Below are 18,816 nucleotides of genomic sequence, written 5' to 3' on the forward strand. Positions count from 1 at the left end.
GGTGACAAATTAAAGGACCACCTTACTAAGACACTTTTATGTTGGTTTTTCCTTTAATTTTTCACCCATCTGTATATTATACATGTCCAAGGCTGCACCTTCTGTGTTGTAGTTCATAAATTCACCAGCAGATGTTGCTGCTGCTGCAGTCTCCCTAATAGAAACACCTTTTCTGACCTGCCATAAATTAAGATTACATATCCTAATAATATAGGTAACCATTCTGACTAGCACCATCTTATTTTGTTGCAAACTGAACTGGCTAATGTTTTTTATTTGCTCACTTTGTCTCTTGTTACAGTAATATCACCTCAGACAGCTACTCCAGCCTCCATACTTGACACTGTAAGTAGCGATTTCTTCATAATTTGGATGCATGATGGAGAGTACATATTTGACTTTTTACCTAGTTAATACATGCATTTGTATGGCTGTTCAGTAATATTGAAGATACATTAACAATGGCTTCATTTAATCTTTAATCAGAGTACCACTAGCCAAAATTTACTATAAAAATACAGCCATCTATGAACCCAAATCCTCTATGTTTGATGCCTTTCTATATTCTAGTGATTGAATAAATGAATGTTACTAATGAGTCCATCCAACACTCAGTCCCTCCAGGTGTCTCAGGGACAGAAAGGGGAGCGAGGTGAGCCAGGTCCAGCAGGTCCCCCAGGAGCCCCCGGCCCTCCAGGACGATCCTCAGGAGGGGGAGATGGAGGGGAGCCGGGACCCCGGGGCCCACAGGGACCACAGGGGAATCCAGGCCCACCTGGAGTTCCTGGGAAAGATGGACAGACTGTAAGATTTATATGCTCAGTTGTTTTGCTTTATTCATATTCTTTCCATAAACCATGTAGAAATCTATTCATAGAACATCAGATAAACTATTTAAAGCGCATTCATTTGTTTATGTCAGTCCCACAAGTCAACAGATAAAATAATGGATTGTTTTTCCATTTTTGTCTTTACAGGGAAGCAAAGGCGAAACTGGTGTCCCAGTAAGTAAAGTTTTTCCTGTCTTGCAGATATTAGTTCTTTTTAGAGGAGAAAACTGTTTGCTGGATTATACCTATTGTCAACAAACGGGTACCGATTCAGAGAGCTAGCTGATACTGAATGCTGACCCAACCATTAACCTTTACTGAACAGTATACTGTTATGCCACTATAAGTTGGGGTCACATCAAAACATTAGAGCAAGTTACAGTCTAGGCCTCGGTATCTGTAACATTCCTGCTTTCACTGCTCACCGCTGGAGACTCTGTGTCCAGGATTAAGTGTCAGTGTGCTGAAATTGAACCTCTGATATTGAGCTGTGATTGTCTTGTTCTCAGGGAGAGAGTGGGATTCCAGGATTTCCAGGGCTTCAGGGAGAGCCTGGACCTAAAGGAGACAAGGTAGACATTGTGATACTTGGATGTACATTTGGCTCATTACATTTAATATGCTGGCAGACTCATTGCTATTGCAAAGACTGTTATGGACTAATAAAATGACCCAATGGATAAATCTGTAATTATGTAGATCACTGAATGTACAAATAAATGCATAAATATCCCAATGCTGTCTCTTGCAGGGTGATCCTGGTGTTGGATTACCAGGCCCTCCAGGGCCACCTGGACCTCCAGGTCGACCTAGCAAGTCTGCCATGTTCATGGTAGGTTGTTAAACATGTTCTTTGACCTTTACAAGGTTCTCAGAAAATTTGACTTCCAGAAATCAATATTTAAGTCCAATCTTAAGCTAAAAATTGGTAATATAAAGGGTCACTGTAGATTTAGCAATACAAACAGCGCATTTATTGGATAGATACTTTACTTATTCTGCTATTGAGACGATTTGTTGGTTAGAACATGTCTGAAACGTAGACGCTGAGTTATTTTTGCTGGAGTTAGTATTGTAAGTGAAAGTTGTGGATTGCTGCTTTGAGCTTTTAGTCCTGTTTAGTCATGTTTGAGCTTCTGGATAATTCCCTTATGTTTTGGTTTTAGGTGAGGTGACATTTTTAGGTAAACTCATTACATTCATTGACCTTTTTGTATTATTTGCTCAGTTTAGCTTATTTAGCGGTCGTTTAAGTCGGTTAATTAACATATAAAGTGATAAAAAAACTACATATTCACCATCTGAAATGACTGACAGTTGCCTTGATGATATATCTTCTGGCATAAAAATGAAACACAGCTGAAGATATTATATTTATTTTTTTGCTGACTGAAGCATTTATGTTTTGGAAATATTTAGTTATACATTTCCAGAGCTAAATCATGTAATCATGTATTTTGTAATGAGACTCTTCAATTCTAGTGATCTGAGGCCATCTGTCAGTTTATTAATTAGCTGGTTTATTTGATTTATTATTAACTGATTTCTGGTGTTGTGTCATGTGTTCACCAGGAGGGGTCAGGATTTGAAGACTTTGACGGCGATGAGGAGAGAGAGATTATTAGGGTGAGTGACCTTCAGAAAGGACATCAGATCATATTTTGCATCATGTTGGATCAACTTTCTTTACTTTCTGGCTAATTGTTAATGTGCTTCAACATTCATACCATCATTCCACTGCTATCATGATATTTTTTAAAGATATTACAGTACACAGATATTACACTATTTTGAAAATATGCATATGTATTATTTTATTGTCATGTGACTGTACAAAGCCTCACCTTTTTGATATAAAGGTACACTCGCTGCATGCTGACCCAGCAGGACACTTATTAACAACATGAGCTGGACACATGGAAGTTATCTAATTTACACTTCGTGACTGACATATATTGACTTGTGTTATCAGGGGCCTCCAGGGCCTCCCGGGCCTCCTGGCCCCCCAGGGGAGCCGGGGTCCTCAGGAGCCTCATCTGGAGCCTCATCTGGAGCCTCATCTGGGGAGATCTTTCCTGGACCACCTGGGGCCCCTGGGAAAGATGGAGAGAATGGTGAACCTGGACTCCCTGTAAGTTCAATGTTCTTTCCTATTTCCTAGTTTATCAATTAAAGCAAAATTTAAATGTAATGTTTCAAAAATACCACAGAAATTGTACATTCTTCACATGTTTATGTAGACCATACCTAACTTTTCAAACAATTATGGTATGTTTCTCATCTAAGTGGTTCCTAAGGACCAACTGCAAATGAGGGAGGATGTAACAATGATTTGTGCATAAATGCAAATAATTTCTTAATTGTGGCTAATAATATGTCAACAATAATAAAACTACAGTATATCCTTCATGATGTCAACTGTATTTGAATGACTGATTTTATCATTTGCTCATTTTACCTTTAGTAAAACAGGGGAGACGTACAGTAGGTTGAAAAATGTTTTTCAAATTTAGTTTACACCTGAACTTAATTAGCCAAAGTGGAACAGATGAATTTAATTTGCTAGATGAAAACCCAGCAGGTATTTGTATAGAGGACATGTGAAAGCTTTATTTCAGCAACTGGAAGTTTACCGAATGAGATTAAGCCTCTCTGGTGTCCAGAAACCTTGCACTGCTGACCCAGCCTCTTTTTTCAGGTGATTGAGGAGTGGTTTAGTGGCTCTGGTTCTGATTCTTGGTCTGGTTCTGGTTCAGGGTCTGGTCAGGTATTAACAATCGGTCCCATCAAATCTAAGGGGCCAAAAAGACAGTATTTCCCCCAACTTTATTTGAAAACCCCATGTTCATTCACTGCTTTCCTGTCATTGCTTGCTGCACAGTATTGATCACATTATCATATTGGGTGTGTGTGTGAAATTTTGGACATGTGTGAATATATTGATGTATGAAGTATAGTTTGGACACACCTTCCCATTCCCTTGAAAGAGAAAGTGTGCCCCTACTGGTACCGTACATCAATATGTGTGCCTGTGTTCATTTGTAAATGTTTCTGCCTCACATTACAGCTCCACAGCACAGCACAAACTATATGCACCAACGTTTCAACAGTTACAATAGATCAAGTCTTTTCCCATTATTCCAGATAGCATAGGAAGCTAACAGCATTTTAGCAGAAACTACTGATAGAGCTTCAGAACATGGTCTAAGCTACGGTATTTGTTGGGGGAAATGTGTCTTTTCTCTTAAAAATGTCAGAGGCTTTAACTAACTGTGTGAATGGACTACTCACAGATTTCCAATATTTATTGCAGCACTGTTTTAGTTCATTAAAGTTCAGAAGAGCTCATTAGTTTTTGCTTAATTTGTTCTCAGTTCACCCTTGTTAGCTTCCACTTAGCATCCACCTCTGTTCAAAAATAAAAAAAAAATAAACAACCACTGCAAACTGTGAAATGAATATACAAAGAAAAAATCCAACTGTTATCAAGTATCTGACATCTAAAATCTGAAATGTACAGTAAATAGCCCTGTCACTCTTGCAGGGAGTCGATGGAAAAGATGGGGATCCAGGGTCTGCCGGGGAAAAGGGAGACAAGGTGAGGCTACTGGATATTAGTTTACAACATAGCATAGAGTACATCATCACAATGTCTTAATACTAAGGTTAAGAGGTCACCTGTTTACCCTAAAGTGCTCTCATCACACTGCTCTTTCAAAACATTGAATTCATACAAAGGCTTAATAAGTGTTTTTTTTCCTCACATGCGAATATACAGCACACCAACCTTGACCTGGCTCTTGCTTATGTGATTTCTACCATGCTATCTTTTGTATGATCCCACTCTGATTTCCCTCGAGCAGATCTCTTAGTTCTCTGTTAGCAAAAACAATTAACCACAAAGCAAATAACCACCTAATACAAAGAGCCAAGCGCTTAATGAGGTGACCCCTCAGAATAATAAAGCTAAGGGGCTCGAGTGTAAACAAGTCTGTGTTGCAATAGCTGCTCTGCCTTTCTGTGCAAAACAGACACTGCAGTCCCTCTTCAGTCATTGTTGGAGCTAATGCAATTTTATTGTCTTTTATTTGTTTAACAGGGAGAGCCTGGTGTGAGCGGCCCACCAGGAACAAAGGTAAAATCTGATTATTTTATTGCTTGTCATCCTTAACTTGATAATGAACTACGGTATGAACTATGGTATTAATAGTCATACTGTATTACACTGTCCCTTTATATTGTTATTATACCCAAAGTATGTTTTTTTTTTTTTTTTAACTTTTTTCCCTCTACCTCAATTAATTCTCTTTTCAAGTTGTCACCTACTCTCGTTTATGGTCTTTTACCTGTACTACCAGTTCTGTTATGAAGATGATCTTATGATCCTTTTGAATACAAACAATATCATATTTCTCACCCAGGGCGATCAGGGTCCTCCAGGGTTTCCAGGCCTTCCAGGGTCAGAGGGACCAGAAGGGCAGCCTGGTCCTAGGGGTCCACCTGGCCCTCCTGGGCCCCCAGGCCCCCCTGCAAGAGGCTTGGCCTTTGACTTTGAGGTACAGCCTGTTTCACAGCTTCATGACTGGGTGACTTACAATTAAACAATATTAGTATGATTGTAATCCTAAGGAATGAATAAATAATGATGTGGAAAGTTGGCTAACATCAGTGCTACTGTTGTTGAGGGATTAGAGGTTGTTGGCTGTTTCTGCTTGGTCCCTGTAAGCAGAGTATGACCCTGGCAGTTATTTTAGCATGATATCCACACAATATCCCACTCCATATCTGCTTGGTATCAGCATGGAACCTGTGTCTTAAACAATCGTTGGACAAATCTGAAGTTGTCTGCTTTTTCAGTGTAAATATGCGTCGAGGACTGTAGATCTTTTGGATTTTATGGAATAGTGTGTGGAGACAATTATATGTTAGATATTCACAATTTGATCATTACATGTCCTTTTTTCTTAGGACCTGGAAGGATCTGGTATTCAGAGTGGATTTGGACCTGTGCTGTCCAGAGGCCCACAGGTACAACTGCCCTGAGTGTGTTAACATGAGGAGCGCTTTGCACAACAACATTTTCTTGTTTTCTTTTATTTTTTATCATATCAGTCACGTTATCATTTCATCACATTGTCAACAGCCCGTTGTGTCACCTAAGATATTCAATTTCTCTGTTTTCAACAGGGTCCTCCAGGAATACCTGGACTTCCAGGATCCAAGGTATGACATTTGTGTGTGTGTGTGTTTATGTGTTCGGTACTTAAGGCTGGTGCCCACAACGTTATTGCTTTAAATCAGGGTTAAGATTTGGTTTGGAGCTAGGGGCAATGTTATGGTTGAGGTTTGGGTAAGCTTACAGGGAACTAACTTTAACAATTTCTCCCAAAATTGAGTATATTATATATTTTTTATATGCAATTATACGATTCAGGTAAGTTTTGATTTGATGTTGAACATGATTTTTTTTGTCCTCTCATAGGGTGAGGATGGTTTGAAGGGCTCTGCGGGAGTGCCAGGGCAAAAGGTGAGTCTGCTATCATGTTTAGCTCCTTCTGGTTGCTTTTTCAGATGCTGGTGTTATATTAGCATGAATCAGACACACTTCTTAAAAGTCTGGACCCTTGAGGTCAAAGTTCAGCTGTAAAGTGAAAGGCCACATGGCCACAAGGCATGAAAGCTTTTGGCAGCAAGGTATTCTAGAGAGCAGAGACATTGTCTACTCAGCAGGTTCAGGATCTGGAGGTTGTAGCTCTTACTGAATCTGACCTGACCACCCAATGTTATCTCTAATTTGACTTTACATCACCAAAACTCATTTATAGAAATGTCTTTATGCAAGCAGAAGGCAGAAACCAAGACAATTTGTTTCAGTTTTTACTCCCTCACATTTTAGCACTAGAAAAGTACAGAAAATATGTGTGAAGCGATGTGTGAAGCATGATTATTAACCTTCATGGTTTCTGCAGGGGGAAGCAGGTGTTACAGGACCACCAGGGCATCCAGGGCTGCAGGGATTAAAAGGGGAAGAGGTCAGTAAATTGATGGACTTGGTGGATACATGAACAAAGTAAAGATTTCATTAAAATGTTAACTTCTCCATATGCTTCACACCGATTGCAACTGGCTCCTACAGTGTCTTTCTGTGAAATAAGTAACTGGCAAGCCTGTTTTAAAAACTAGAGTTTGAATAACAGCACACACACACACACGAACACACATTTTAACACATGGCTTATTTTAACATTGTCAGCCATATGAAGACAAAACAAAAGGACAAGATTAAAGTATACAGCCATGAAACACACAACAATAACTGGATGTTTAACTTTGATTATCTGCGTTTTACCTTGTGTGATCTACAGGGACCAAAGGGGGACACAGGTGACCCAGGACAAAAGGTAAAACCAACAGAGAGTGGATATGTTGTATGATGTGACCACACTCACACATGCACATCTGTACATATCTGACCTTTTAGAGCATTCTGTGATGGTATTTACCGAATTAAATGCTAAAATATCAAACTTGTTTTTCAGGGGGAGGCTGGACAGGATGGGTTCAGTCTACCTGGTCCTCCAGGGCCACCTGGACCCCCAGGACCCATTGTCAACATCCAGGATGTAAGTAGCATCTGACCATAGCTATACCTAATGCAAGGCTTGTTTAGACTAAAGGGGAGTGAGCCACTTTCTGCCAACCTGTTGAATGATGAGAACATGGACACACAAACCATCTGTACATCCCTTGTAGATTTGATTCCTTGTGATTTTGATTGATCTGTTCAGTTTGATTATATTATGACAGTATTCTCCTTCTGCCTCTTCCTCAGCTTCTTCTTAATGACACAGATGGTACCTTCAACTTCTCAGGGATTTTTGAGGCTCAGGGACTCGCTGTGAGTATCAGACAGAAAACTTGGATCAGAGAAACAGTCCTGTGTTTCAGCTGTCAGATTTGCTATTCCAGTTAGTGTGTTAAGTGATGTCCTGCTTGTCCTAATGTTTTACTTCCTTTAATGCTTGCAGGGACCACAGGGTCCAAAGGGTGACATTGGGTTGCCAGGTGTTCAAGGACCACCAGGGCTGAAGGTAAGTGACTTGTCTCCATTCTTATGCATAAACAAACTATAGGAAATATTAGCAATAAGACTAAGAATCTACAGCCTTGCTAACAGAAGGCTAGCAATCCAATCTCCTACTCATATAACGTCAGCGTGCTAACGTGCTTAAAATGACAATGCTAACATGCTGATGCTTAGCAGGTATAATGTTTCCCACGTTCATGTATTCTTCCTCTGTTAATTTACTTGTGTGTATGTGCAGGGTGAAAAGGGTGAGCCAGGGTTTGTCGTCGCAGCAGATGGATCCATGATGTCAGGCCTGCCTGGTCCAATGGGACCCACAGGAGCGAAGGTGATATTTCCCATCACAGTTTTTGTTTTCTAGATCCAAATAAATTTTCCTCATATTCCTCTTCTTAGGAAGTTTTGTTTGCATGAAATTACTCAGGATATTAGAATGACGGGAAGACAGCTTAACCATGATCTGAAAACATTTTCAATAGAACTGTACAAATAAATGTAAATATATATATTTGTTTTCAGGGAGATATCGGTATAACTGGACCCCCTGGAATTCCAGTAAGTATTGAAAGCAAGCAACAAATGCAAATACCACAAAATTGTAATTTTAAGATGTTTTTTTTAACACTGTTAACTTCAGTTGTTTCCAGTTTTATGGATGAAGAATGCAGTAGATGCATGTTTAAGAAACTGTTTTGTTCCCAACAGGGGCCTATGGGACCACAAGGACCCAAGGGAGAATATGGCTTTCCTGGAAGACCTGTAAGTACCATTAACTCACCAAACATCGCCAAATTGATTTAAAGGACATAGAAAAACTCAACAATTCCTTGTGTTGACTGTTAGTTCCTTACTCAGGAGAGAGAATTCTTTTGTCTTCTGCCATGAAAAATGCAGCATTTAACCCATTTTTTAAGTGCAATATAACTGCTGTTTGATTAGTTTTACGATAAACTGAATCACACATTTACGCCAAACTACCCAATTTCCCAAATTTCCCAGGAGTAATCATTAAGGTTTAATCCAATCTAACTTCCCATACTTTTGTTGTTGTTGTAACTTAATAGTGACATTTTTTAAAAGTATCTATCTGTGTAGGGTCGTCCAGGCCTGATGGGACCTAAAGGAGAGAGAGGGGACTCTTTTGGCATGCCGGTGAGTCATACATCTAAACACATTAACATGAAAGTGGAACATGGAAGTGCTTTTAAATGTAAGGAATTCATACTTTATATAAATCAAATCTAAAGTCTGGGCTTTTAGTTGTTTACCTGCTTCTTTAATTACTGTATACCTTCTTTAGACTAAATAGCTCATCTTTTTCTCTTTGTTTCTTACGGGTTTATATTCATGTTTTCTTCTTTCTACTCTTTTTAGGGACTTCCTGGCCCTCCTGGGCCACCGGGCCGCCCAGGAATATTCAACTGTCCCAAAGGAGTAAGCACACGCTCACAAACGTGCAGTTCTAACTCAACTTTTCTCAGTCATCACCTGAGTTTAATGTCTTTTGTACTAACTGTATCCTCTCCCCTCCTCTGATTCCTGAAGACAGTGTTCCCCATCCCTCCCAGACCCCACTGCAAAATGGCTGTAAGTTTATGACCATATTGCTGATAAAACAATGTCTTAAAAAAATATTTTATTACAGCCTGTATAAGTGCGCATTCTTTTGTTTTTTTATTAACTGCCATTTTTTTCTATTGGCAAATGAAATCTCATACAATCTGTCATCCTCCTGTTTTGTCTATATTCCAAATCATATATTCAGTTTACACATGATGGCCTAAAGGTTCAAAAAGACACATAGGAGTCTGGCAGATTGGCTATGATGGATGTTTCATTTCCTTTGGCGCAGGCTCTATAAAGGTTCAGATGTATTATCTGCAGGTCTTTAGAGTGCAGCTCCCAGTTATCTGTCTGTTCTAATTAAACCTTAGTTGCCTACATAAACTTAATTTATGTAGCTACAGTAAAGTTAATTCATTGGCTGTTTTTGTGTAGATCACATTCAGACCCCTCTCCTACTCACAAACACACTTTCACACCTCTCACCCTCTTTTCCATCTTTGTACAAAGTGCATGTTGTTACCACCAAACCTTTCATCACTCAGAATTTTTCGAGGATGGCTCTAAAATATTCCTGCATGCTGCATGTCCAGTCTGGAAAGGTGAAGGCATATTGCCAAAACCGATATGAGGTATTACTATAATCACATATCTGCATGTGATATCTGCATGTTACAATATTAACATTGCAGATTGGATCATTTAATATTTCATAATGGGATATAATCTGGCATTTTTTTCTTTTCTTGGATAATTCCCAGTCATCACTGACTGCTGTTAACGTGTTTGTGATCTGTTATTTCAGCTTAATCCCAATGGAACTATTGCAATTGGTAGGTTTGGTCATCTCTTTTGTTACATACATTATAAATCTTGAAGTCTGTTTGTCAAAATGTTTCAATATATACAACATTACAGAATTTTCAGGGTAGTAACCAGTATCTTCAAGTCAAATGTAAGTAAAAGCAATCAACTCAAGTGTTTTTTTTTTTGGTCTCCAAGGCAACTGTCAGATGGGACTAAAGGGAGAAAAGGGAGAGAGAGGACTTCCTGGGGTGCCGGCACAATCAAGTGAGTCAACGCTTCAGAATTTTTGACTCAAATTCATTCAAATCCGATTGAAGAGCATAACAGTGCTCCCAGTGTATAAACAATGAGAATAAAAACAATGAAACATAATACAAAAAACATGAAAAATTAATGCAAAAATAATGAGGAAAAATGAACACGCTTACATACTCATTTAATTTCTTAGCGTTTCCCTGTAATAAATAAATAAATAAATAAATAAATAATAAAGATGTGGTCTCACTTCTAATATTAAACATGTTTTTTGAATATCTTAGGACTTTGTGTTTTTTTTTTTGGTCATGTTTTTTCATTTTAGTCTTTTTGTTCAGTATTTTTTTAGCACTTATTGTCTTTATTTTCTTTATTTTAGACCCATTTCAGCCCAGAGGAGGCTGGGTAAGTTTCAAATTAAAGCTTTTTCTTGTTTGTTTTATTCTCTTTTGTTCTGAGACATGCTGACTTTATGTGCCATGACACTCAAGTTTTATGTGTGTGTTGTGTGTTTGACTTGCCTGTGCATTGTAATCTCAGGGGGAGAGAGGTGAACAAGGCATCAAAGGAGAGAAGGGAGACAAGGGGGAGGCTGGGTTACCCGGGCGACCAGGTATCCCTGGGAGACCAGGACCTGTGGTGAGTTAACGTTCCATGGATACACGGACATGTCATCTTTGTGACAAAAACTTGATTCAGCAACTTCTTTCTGACATGTTTCAGGGACCCAAAGGAGAGTCGGTAGTTGGCCCTCAAGGCCACCCTGGAGTGCCAGGCTCACCAGGAATCCCAGGTTATGGCAGACCAGGTCCTGTTGGCCCTCCTGGGCCACCAGGGCCTCCAGGACTCCCAGGGTCACTCCCAAGATATGGCTCAGGTACAACTCGTCAGTTGTATTTCTGTCATATCCTTACAGCTAAATTTCATATAATAGGGACTCAATATATATTAATATATTAAGGCAGAAACAACAGCTTTTAATGAACAGATATGAATGATGGTGATTTTGTTATGGCAGCTGTGACCATCGCTGGCCCCCCTGGACCACCTGGACCTCCTGGACCTCCTGGAACTTCGGGTAGCTCAGCATCTGTAAGTTCACTGAATTCTGCTGGCCGTATAGGATTTATACATGAACATATTACAACAGTATGCCATAAACTGGTGAGGATTATATTTAGCTTTAGAACACAAACTGCATTTGGGGAATCATTCTTCAACAGACACCATTTCTGTAAAAACAAAACTGTAGAAATGTCAAAAGTTTTCTTGATTATCTTGTAATTGTTTTTCAGCTGAAAACATTTTCTACCCGTGAGAGTATGATGCAGCAGACCGCCAGGGATGCAGAGGGAACTCTGACGTACGTCACAGCGACAGGAAGCCTCTTCCTTAAGGTTTCCCAGGGATGGAAAGAGATACAGGTACAGACTGTATACAGGTACACTGGTGTTGTATCTTTAGGTTGGTAAATCCCACATTAAAGGACTCTCATACATGTAGGTCAAAGCTTAACAGATGTGACACATAAAATGGTGTAACAGCAGTTTAATTGCTTTTGTTTGTTACTTAGAAGTTTTCATGGTCAGTGAAGCATTGAGATAATTTCATGATTTGATTTTTAATCTTGCCAAAATCCAATTCTAATTAAAAATTACATTGGCATTAAAAATATGTACTTCAACAGCAAGCACTGAGGAACAAGTGCTGCTGATCCTTGTAGTGTGACGTTTGTGATTTATTCGCTGGCGTTGCATCAGCACTCCAATATCAGTCACTGAAATCATTTTTGCGAAAAGCCAAACGAAAAGTCTCTCTGTTCCTGAAGATAATGACTGTTCAATCAATGTACAACAGTGTTTCAAGGGTTTTCATGAAATGATTTTGACTGATAAAAATCAGGGTTTTTATAGTTTGACGACGACATGAGCACAAATAACACACGTGGTATCTACAGTCTTGATTTTTCTATTTGTCCCCACAGCTTGGCAGTCTGATCTACCTCTCCAATAACATTATACCACAAGATGAGGTACGTAATTCTTATTTTTATTACTTTAAGACTACGACTTAATGACTTATTTAATGACCATTATTACTACTACTAACTATTTAATGTAATTAAATGTGTAAATGTTATGGAATATTATATTCACACCTCTGTTCAACTATTCTTTTAGCCTCGAGTTGCATATCAGATAAGAGGAAACACAATGGAACGAGTACAATCAGTTAAAGAAAGGGTGAGTGATAATCAGACTCTAAGCAGTATTCATTATATTATTTTAGATGACGTACATGATTTGACTCCATAATAAACAAATTCAGTTTAGTTTGAAGTGTTTTTGTACATTTTTCATGTACTTTATGTTTATTTACTAAATAAACAAGTTTATTTGTTATCTCTGAATGATGCATTTCGACGTCACATGTATAAATTGCTTTCTGACAAATTTCATGTTCAAAGTAGACGATACCACTAACTGATCTTTTGCCTCCTCTCCCTCCAGCTCAACCTGGTGGCCTTGAACCAGCCCCACTCAGGGGACATGATGGGGCTCGACACCGCTGACCGGATGTGTTATGAGCAGGCCAAGGCGATGGGTTTGGCTCCAAACTACCGTGCCTTCGTTTCTTCCCACAGGCAAGACCTGGTCCATGTGGTCTTTCCTGGTTTCAGGGATACTTTGCCAATTACAAACCTTAGGGTGAGTCTGCTTTTTTTTTTTTACTGTGAAATAATCACGTTATTTTATCATGCATGAATCCTCCACAGACAGAAGATTTCTTACAGTGCCTAACCCTTGATATCTCCTTTCAGGGAGACGTGATGTTTAGGAATTGGCGTTCAATTTTCAGCGGCGATGGCGGGCCAATCGGTGCCAGGATACCCATCTACTCCTTTGACGGCCGGGATGTTTTAGCTGATCCCTTCTGGTCAGTAAACTTGATTGACTCCCTACTTGTTTGTTTCTTTGTGTCTGTTAGCCATGTTGACATTTTTTTATCCTCCATCTGACAGGCCTCAGAAGAGCATCTGGCATGGCTCCAGCAGCAGGGGTCTTAGAGTGGTGGACAAACATTGCGAGACGTGGCGGGCGAACCACATGTCTGTCATGGGCCAGTCATCGAGCCTGACCTCAGGTCTGCTTCTGGGCCAGCAGACGAGGAGTTGTTCCAACCAGTACATTGTCCTTTGCATCGAGACCCACAAAACCCTTTAATTCCCCCCCTCCCCCAATACCACTCTACCATGGAGCCCCTCCCAGCCACCTTAAATATTAAACACTCGGGGATGACAATTGAGTGTCTTTTGATATGGAAATTCCACGCTTTTAGAAAAGGACGTCTCCATTGGTGCTACGTGTAGCATTTTGTGGTTTTAAAAACACAAGACCACATTTTGACACCCTGTTGCTTTCTTTCGCAAAGAGGATGTTACTACTTGTCTCCCTCCTCGCTCTTCTGATCTGTGTTCTTTCTGAAGAGTGAGAAGATGGTAAAGAGGCAGTAACAAACTCTTGACAACAGCCAATATCTAAGGTCAGCTAACACGAAGTCGATGCTACACTGTGGAACTGGAATAATGTTGTGGGTTGCTTGCAAAGCAAATTCACAACCTTTTGAATTTCCCTTTGCAATGTAAAGCAATAAAGAAGGTTTCCCATTGATTCCAACTTGGTGGCACATAATATAAAATGCAGCATGGAGGCTGATGGAGGCTGCCAGTGTTCTTAGCAATAGTCATATTTATTTGTGGCAATAATGCTAATGTCTCAAAGTAAATGTGGTAATGATTTATCAATGTTAAAATACGTATATGCAGCACCTTTTAACCTTTATTTGAGAGAAGTGGGCTAAACTGCAACAAGACACACGTGTGCCACTTTACAAGAAACAAGCATAATAACGTGTGTTGTATTTATGGCGGCGTCCCCAAATTGTCACCCAGATGTGTCGAGGATAGGCGTCTCTTAGAAGTGTGTCTTCGTTGTTTATTAGACTGAAAGTAGAGACCGAGGACACAATGGCCACAGGAATCGTCCTAAAATGTGGCAGTTTTTTTTTACAAATTTCCAAAGACGTTTGTGATGCATAAAGGGCTACTTTCACTGTTTTGTTTACAGGTTGTCATGGAGATTTATTTTTAAGAGTTTTGAAAATTTCAGAAGTTTACTCAAACTTTTAAGGGCCAGAACATTGTTTCCACAATTTTCCCTCCACCAGACAACCAGTGTTGCCACCAAAGTAATTTTTGATGCACTGTACTTCATTTTTTAAAAAAATATTTTCTAGTTCAACATTTTCATCCTTGAACGCGGTGTTTGTGTTGTATTTTTTTTTTCCGACGGTGAACTCACTTCTTAGCAGCTCTTTGTCTCAATAGGCTATTTAATTTAAATTCATTGATTTATTTATACCGTCACAGCACATAACATGAAATCAGATGAATAAATTTAAGAATGTAATTTATCGTTTGTTGTTTGTCAAATGACTGTTTCTTTTCACTTTTTGCCTCTTTTTCTATCTTTTTTTGTACAGTTTTTTTTTTTTTATTAAATTCAGAGATTTCTGGAGAATGTTGACAACAGTCTGAATTAAATTCCATCTAGTAGAGAAATGCCATTCAAACAAGAAATACATTTTTGTGTTGAAAAAATGTAGAAAAAAAAAAATTCCAAGGGCAAAAGTGAGAGCACATGTTTTGTATAAATATTGGTGCTTTGTTGAATAAAGTTTTCTCTTTTCATAACCCGTGTTTGTTTCATTTTCAGCGCAGTACAACAGAAATACCTCTCACCTGAAAAAATACTGCACCGATTAAGCATTAAACTTCTGTAACATTGTTGGAGTCATGATGGAGTGTTAAAAAAAAGTAAGAAAATCTATCCAGCAGAGCCACAGAATCACTTTTATACAATGCACTCTTCTTCTTTGTCAGAAATCATAGTTGCACCTCTACTAGTACTGTAGCCAACTTAGTAGCAGCAGTACTAGTAGAATTGTACTGTACTACACCTTTTGTGAGTCATTGTATTGTATGTATTCTACTGTATTCTTAACTCGGTCTTGTACTGAAGGTTAAAGGTTTTGTAAACAGGATCCAACTATAACTCTTCAAACATATTTTACTTCCAAAGGTCTGGCATTGAAAGAAAAAAAACATCCAACAAACCAATCAGTGCTCAGTTTGCACTGAATAGATAAGAGTACATGACAGAGTTGTGAAGAGTGAGAGTGAACACAATCATAAGGTCACTGAGACATGAAGGCATTCCAGGTACTGTGAGGATTTTTCATTTAATGACATTTGTAATTTGCAAAATCATCTTAGTCATAATATGTATAAATCCACTGGCATTGGGCTCTTATTTTGTTTTTAACCCCAAGACTGGACCCAGTTTAACCACATTAACTGTTCTAACTTTGGTGTGAAGGTCTTGTTTGTGCTGTATCTGGCTGCTGCGGCAGCTGAGGGTCAGTCTTTCCATCTTGGCGTTTGCCCCAGGCCATCCGTTCAAGAGGACTTTAACGTCACAAAGGTAAAACATTGAGGGAATGTCCATTCTGATGATTTTTTTGGCATGTGGCGTGTATTTTGTTTACACTGGTCATGTGTGCACTGTTACCAAGGTAGACAGGTAGATGTTTAATCTCTTACTGAAGGAGATGCTGCCGCACCAACAGGTTCATTAACAACCTTTGTTCTCCTTTTCCTCTAGTATATGGGTACATGGTATGAAATAGAGAGGCTCCCAGCTGCGTTTGAAAAAGGAAAATGTAACCAAGCTACATACAGTCTTCTCACTGATGGGACGGTCAATGTCCGCAATGCAGAGCTGCTGTAAGGATTTAACTGCCCCACTGAATGCCACTCAGAAACACAGGAATATATGGATGGATTTGCATTTCTCTTACTATTCAAGTGAAATCCCATTTTTACATTAGTTGTCCTTTTCTCCTTTTCTCTATGCAGGTCTAATGGGAAGATAAGTTCCATTGAGGGAACTGCCAAAGTGAAAGACACATCTCAACCTGCAATTCTGGGTGTCAGCTTCTTTAAAGGTAATATTATAATCTGGACACATCCTTTAGAAAGGTGTAGTGACTATTTAAATTGCCTATATTCTGGAGTTAATTAGAAGTGTATAGCAGTATAAAGTGTGAAAATCAAGCTAGTACACTTTACTATCACAATATAATATAGCATATGTTTTTATATTTTTTTATGTATCTGTATCCAGGTGTTCCAGATGCTCCCTACTGGGTACTCTCCACAGACTACCAGTCATACGCTCTGGTCTACTCTTGTTCTGACTATTTTGGCCTTTTTCACGTTGACTTTGCGTGGATCCTGGCTCGCACTCGCGTGCTGACTGATGCCGTAATTATCCAGTTACATGATAAGCTGGCTGCTGCTGGTGTAAACATTAACCGCCTTACAGTCACCAACCAGAGCGGCTGTGACATCATGACCTGAGATAAGGTCAGCAAAGTGAAAAGGGCAACAAAATGCTGATTATCTGTTTTGAACTGTGGCGTAAACACCAATGAGATGGCATAATACTGTTTGTTTATTGTTGGATATGGAGCTCAACAAAATCAATGATTCACTGGATCAACATGTGTCATCATTTATTGTTCTGATGTTAAACATTATAAAATCATTAGGGACATTTTGTTTGCTGCTCATAATGAAGATTTTTGTGACTTCTCATGGTCTCATTAGTGTTTGTTTTAATGCACATGTAAGATAAAGTGGTGTTTGGCAGATTTTAATACAGTATTAAAAACATACACAGGGATGTACAAGTGAGATCATGTTTTTCATAGAAAATTTTTAGCCCTGAATATAAGTTGACAATTTGCATTATCTCACAAAACAATAAAGTAATTGATGTTTTAATTATGTTTTAAATTATTTGTATATATATACCTGAAAATGAGACCAGTTCATGGAGACACAGGAGCTTTTATCAAGCTAAAAAAAAACAAACAAACAAACATTGCACTATTAAATAAACACAAGGGCATATTTACTTAACAAGCAACATTAGGTCCATTGATCCAGATCTCCTGGTGATGTCACAGAGTTATAGGTGTCCATGCTGTGATCACAGAGCCTTTCAATTCAGATCAGGCTGGGTGTCTAGTGACTGTAAAGAAAATATGCAGAACCCAGTGAGATTACTGGCACTCATCAGTACAGATCAGCTGTGAATAAAGCATGATGCTGAACTGAAACTATGTCCTCACCCAGTGTGACATTCTCATCCTGGAGCCATCAGACCTGGAGGATTAGAGGCCTGAGTGAAGGCCACTGCTGAGGGTCAGAGGTGATGATGTTGTCTGTTTCTGTTGCACCAGTTGCAGCTACTTCATCCTGCTGTCTGTGACTCTGCCCTTACCGAGACAACATATAATCACAGATATACAATACATTAATACATTCACAGACACATCTATCAGTCCTGCTGCTCCACATGCTGCCTCATAGAATGGACCTGAACTGCACTGATTTCAGACAGAGAAAGGCAGAACTAAAGAAATCTGGATTTACTGAACCTGCAGAGAAATCTAATATGATATAATATATTGCCCAGCCCTATGTGCACATCTAACGTTATTCCAAAAAAAGGAAAAACAAACTAACACTGTTTTGTGTTAATATCAGTCTGGAAAGTTTCTATATCAATTTCTGACAGCTCAGATAACAAGGTGCAGAATTCCCACACAAGCCATTTATATAACTCACACGTTAAATATTACTGAGTTATCATTATCATTTAGTTACTGAGTTACATCGTGCACACGCGTGTCTGTTTATCTGACAAAGCCTGGCGTCGCTTTGTTTATCTGAGTCAGCCTATCTGCCTGACTACAGCAGAGACAATAATGCTACAGTGGTTTACTGTCAGTCACAAATACGTTATTGTTATTGTTATTGTTTGACGTTACGTTATATACGTTACGTAACGTTATACGTTATATTACGACCACAGATGACTATGAAAAAAAATCAGAGCAACAGGAAATAACACTGTCTCTCACCGTTCATCGCTTACTGAAGGCGAGCGAATGAATAAAAGCTCGAACAAAGAAAGGTCTTGTGAGTCTCATTCACTACAAACATAAAAAAGTCACCAATATCTCATATTTCGGCTAAAGTTTTCAGCGAAACTTTAAATCACTGCTTCTGCAGTCTTCACTTCCCGCGGAGTCAACGAGCAGAAATGCGAACAGCGCCACTCTGCCATTGTAACCCACGCTGTG

The 18,816-nt window shown here is 39.1% G+C and overlaps 2 protein-coding genes and 1 long non-coding RNA gene across 8 annotated transcripts in view; 2 read left to right on the forward strand and 1 right to left on the reverse strand.

Moving 5' to 3' along the window:
- LOC122972907 (collagen alpha-1(XVIII) chain-like) overlaps window positions 1-15,295 on the forward strand; it is a 70,285-nt gene extending 54,990 nt beyond the window's left edge. For 2 of the 5 annotated variants that reach the window (XM_044340324.1, XM_044340323.1), the window contains 37 exons: window positions 302-345; window positions 616-804; window positions 978-1,004; window positions 1,340-1,402; window positions 1,582-1,662; window positions 2,403-2,456; window positions 2,803-2,961; window positions 4,375-4,428; window positions 4,930-4,965; window positions 5,252-5,386; window positions 5,799-5,858; window positions 6,018-6,053; window positions 6,313-6,357; window positions 6,800-6,862; window positions 7,196-7,231; window positions 7,370-7,453; window positions 7,663-7,728; window positions 7,859-7,921; window positions 8,156-8,245; window positions 8,437-8,472; window positions 8,623-8,676; window positions 9,013-9,069; window positions 9,292-9,351; window positions 9,463-9,504; window positions 10,026-10,112; window positions 10,286-10,313; window positions 10,483-10,551; window positions 10,922-10,947; window positions 11,083-11,181; window positions 11,266-11,419; window positions 11,561-11,634; window positions 11,838-11,966; window positions 12,527-12,574; window positions 12,723-12,785; window positions 13,053-13,250; window positions 13,364-13,479; window positions 13,565-15,295. In XM_044340324.1, the coding sequence (XP_044196259.1) occupies window positions 302-345; window positions 616-804; window positions 978-1,004; window positions 1,340-1,402; window positions 1,582-1,662; window positions 2,403-2,456; window positions 2,803-2,961; window positions 4,375-4,428; window positions 4,930-4,965; window positions 5,252-5,386; window positions 5,799-5,858; window positions 6,018-6,053; window positions 6,313-6,357; window positions 6,800-6,862; window positions 7,196-7,231; window positions 7,370-7,453; window positions 7,663-7,728; window positions 7,859-7,921; window positions 8,156-8,245; window positions 8,437-8,472; window positions 8,623-8,676; window positions 9,013-9,069; window positions 9,292-9,351; window positions 9,463-9,504; window positions 10,026-10,112; window positions 10,286-10,313; window positions 10,483-10,551; window positions 10,922-10,947; window positions 11,083-11,181; window positions 11,266-11,419; window positions 11,561-11,634; window positions 11,838-11,966; window positions 12,527-12,574; window positions 12,723-12,785; window positions 13,053-13,250; window positions 13,364-13,479; window positions 13,565-13,766 (2,927 nt within the window). In that variant the 3' untranslated portion in view covers window positions 13,767-15,295. The remainder of the gene's footprint in view (window positions 1-301; window positions 346-615; window positions 805-977; window positions 1,005-1,339; window positions 1,403-1,581; window positions 1,663-2,402; window positions 2,457-2,802; window positions 2,962-4,374; window positions 4,429-4,929; window positions 4,966-5,251; window positions 5,387-5,798; window positions 5,859-6,017; window positions 6,054-6,312; window positions 6,358-6,799; window positions 6,863-7,195; window positions 7,232-7,369; window positions 7,454-7,662; window positions 7,729-7,858; window positions 7,922-8,155; window positions 8,246-8,436; window positions 8,473-8,622; window positions 8,677-9,012; window positions 9,070-9,291; window positions 9,352-9,462; window positions 9,505-10,025; window positions 10,113-10,285; window positions 10,314-10,482; window positions 10,552-10,921; window positions 10,948-11,082; window positions 11,182-11,265; window positions 11,420-11,560; window positions 11,635-11,837; window positions 11,967-12,526; window positions 12,575-12,722; window positions 12,786-13,052; window positions 13,251-13,363; window positions 13,480-13,564) is intronic. The other 3 variants (XM_044340325.1, XM_044340326.1, XM_044340327.1) reach the window with 3 other exon arrangements.
- Window positions 15,296-15,327: 32 nt separating this feature from the next.
- LOC122972912 (apolipoprotein D-like) lies at window positions 15,328-17,449 on the forward strand. Its single transcript, XM_044340337.1, has 6 exons — window positions 15,328-15,418; window positions 15,684-15,823; window positions 15,981-16,085; window positions 16,266-16,387; window positions 16,520-16,608; window positions 16,788-17,449. Exons 2-6 carry the CDS (start codon window positions 15,809-15,811, stop codon window positions 17,021-17,023), a joined length of 567 nt encoding a protein of 188 aa, XP_044196272.1. The 5' UTR covers window positions 15,328-15,418; window positions 15,684-15,808; the 3' UTR covers window positions 17,024-17,449.
- LOC122972914 lies at window positions 17,245-18,759 on the reverse strand. Of its 2 annotated transcripts, none has more exons than XR_006399872.1 (3): window positions 18,595-18,759; window positions 17,800-17,941; window positions 17,245-17,699 (listed from the first exon to the last, which is right to left on the reverse strand). It is a non-coding gene; the product is annotated as an uncharacterized LOC122972914 (long non-coding RNA). The 2 variants fall into 2 exon arrangements; XR_006399871.1 differs by having other exon boundaries at window positions 17,800-17,946.
- Between the last annotated feature and the right edge of the window lie 57 nt (window positions 18,760-18,816).

The sequence above is a fragment of the Thunnus albacares genome, chromosome 21 (assembly GCF_914725855.1).
Source record: "Thunnus albacares chromosome 21, fThuAlb1.1, whole genome shotgun sequence".
In the NCBI taxonomy this organism is placed as follows: domain Eukaryota; kingdom Metazoa; phylum Chordata; class Actinopteri; order Scombriformes; family Scombridae; genus Thunnus; species Thunnus albacares.

Bases quoted from the DNA above. Each gene is read 5' to 3' on its own strand.
- LOC122972912 (XM_044340337.1), top strand. The intron at 16,086-16,265 runs GTAAAACATTGA...CTTTTCCTCTAG, and splicing joins AGGACTTTAACGTCACAAAG to TATATGGGTACATGGTATGA. The intron at 16,609-16,787 runs GTAATATTATAA...ATCTGTATCCAG, and splicing joins GGGTGTCAGCTTCTTTAAAG to GTGTTCCAGATGCTCCCTAC.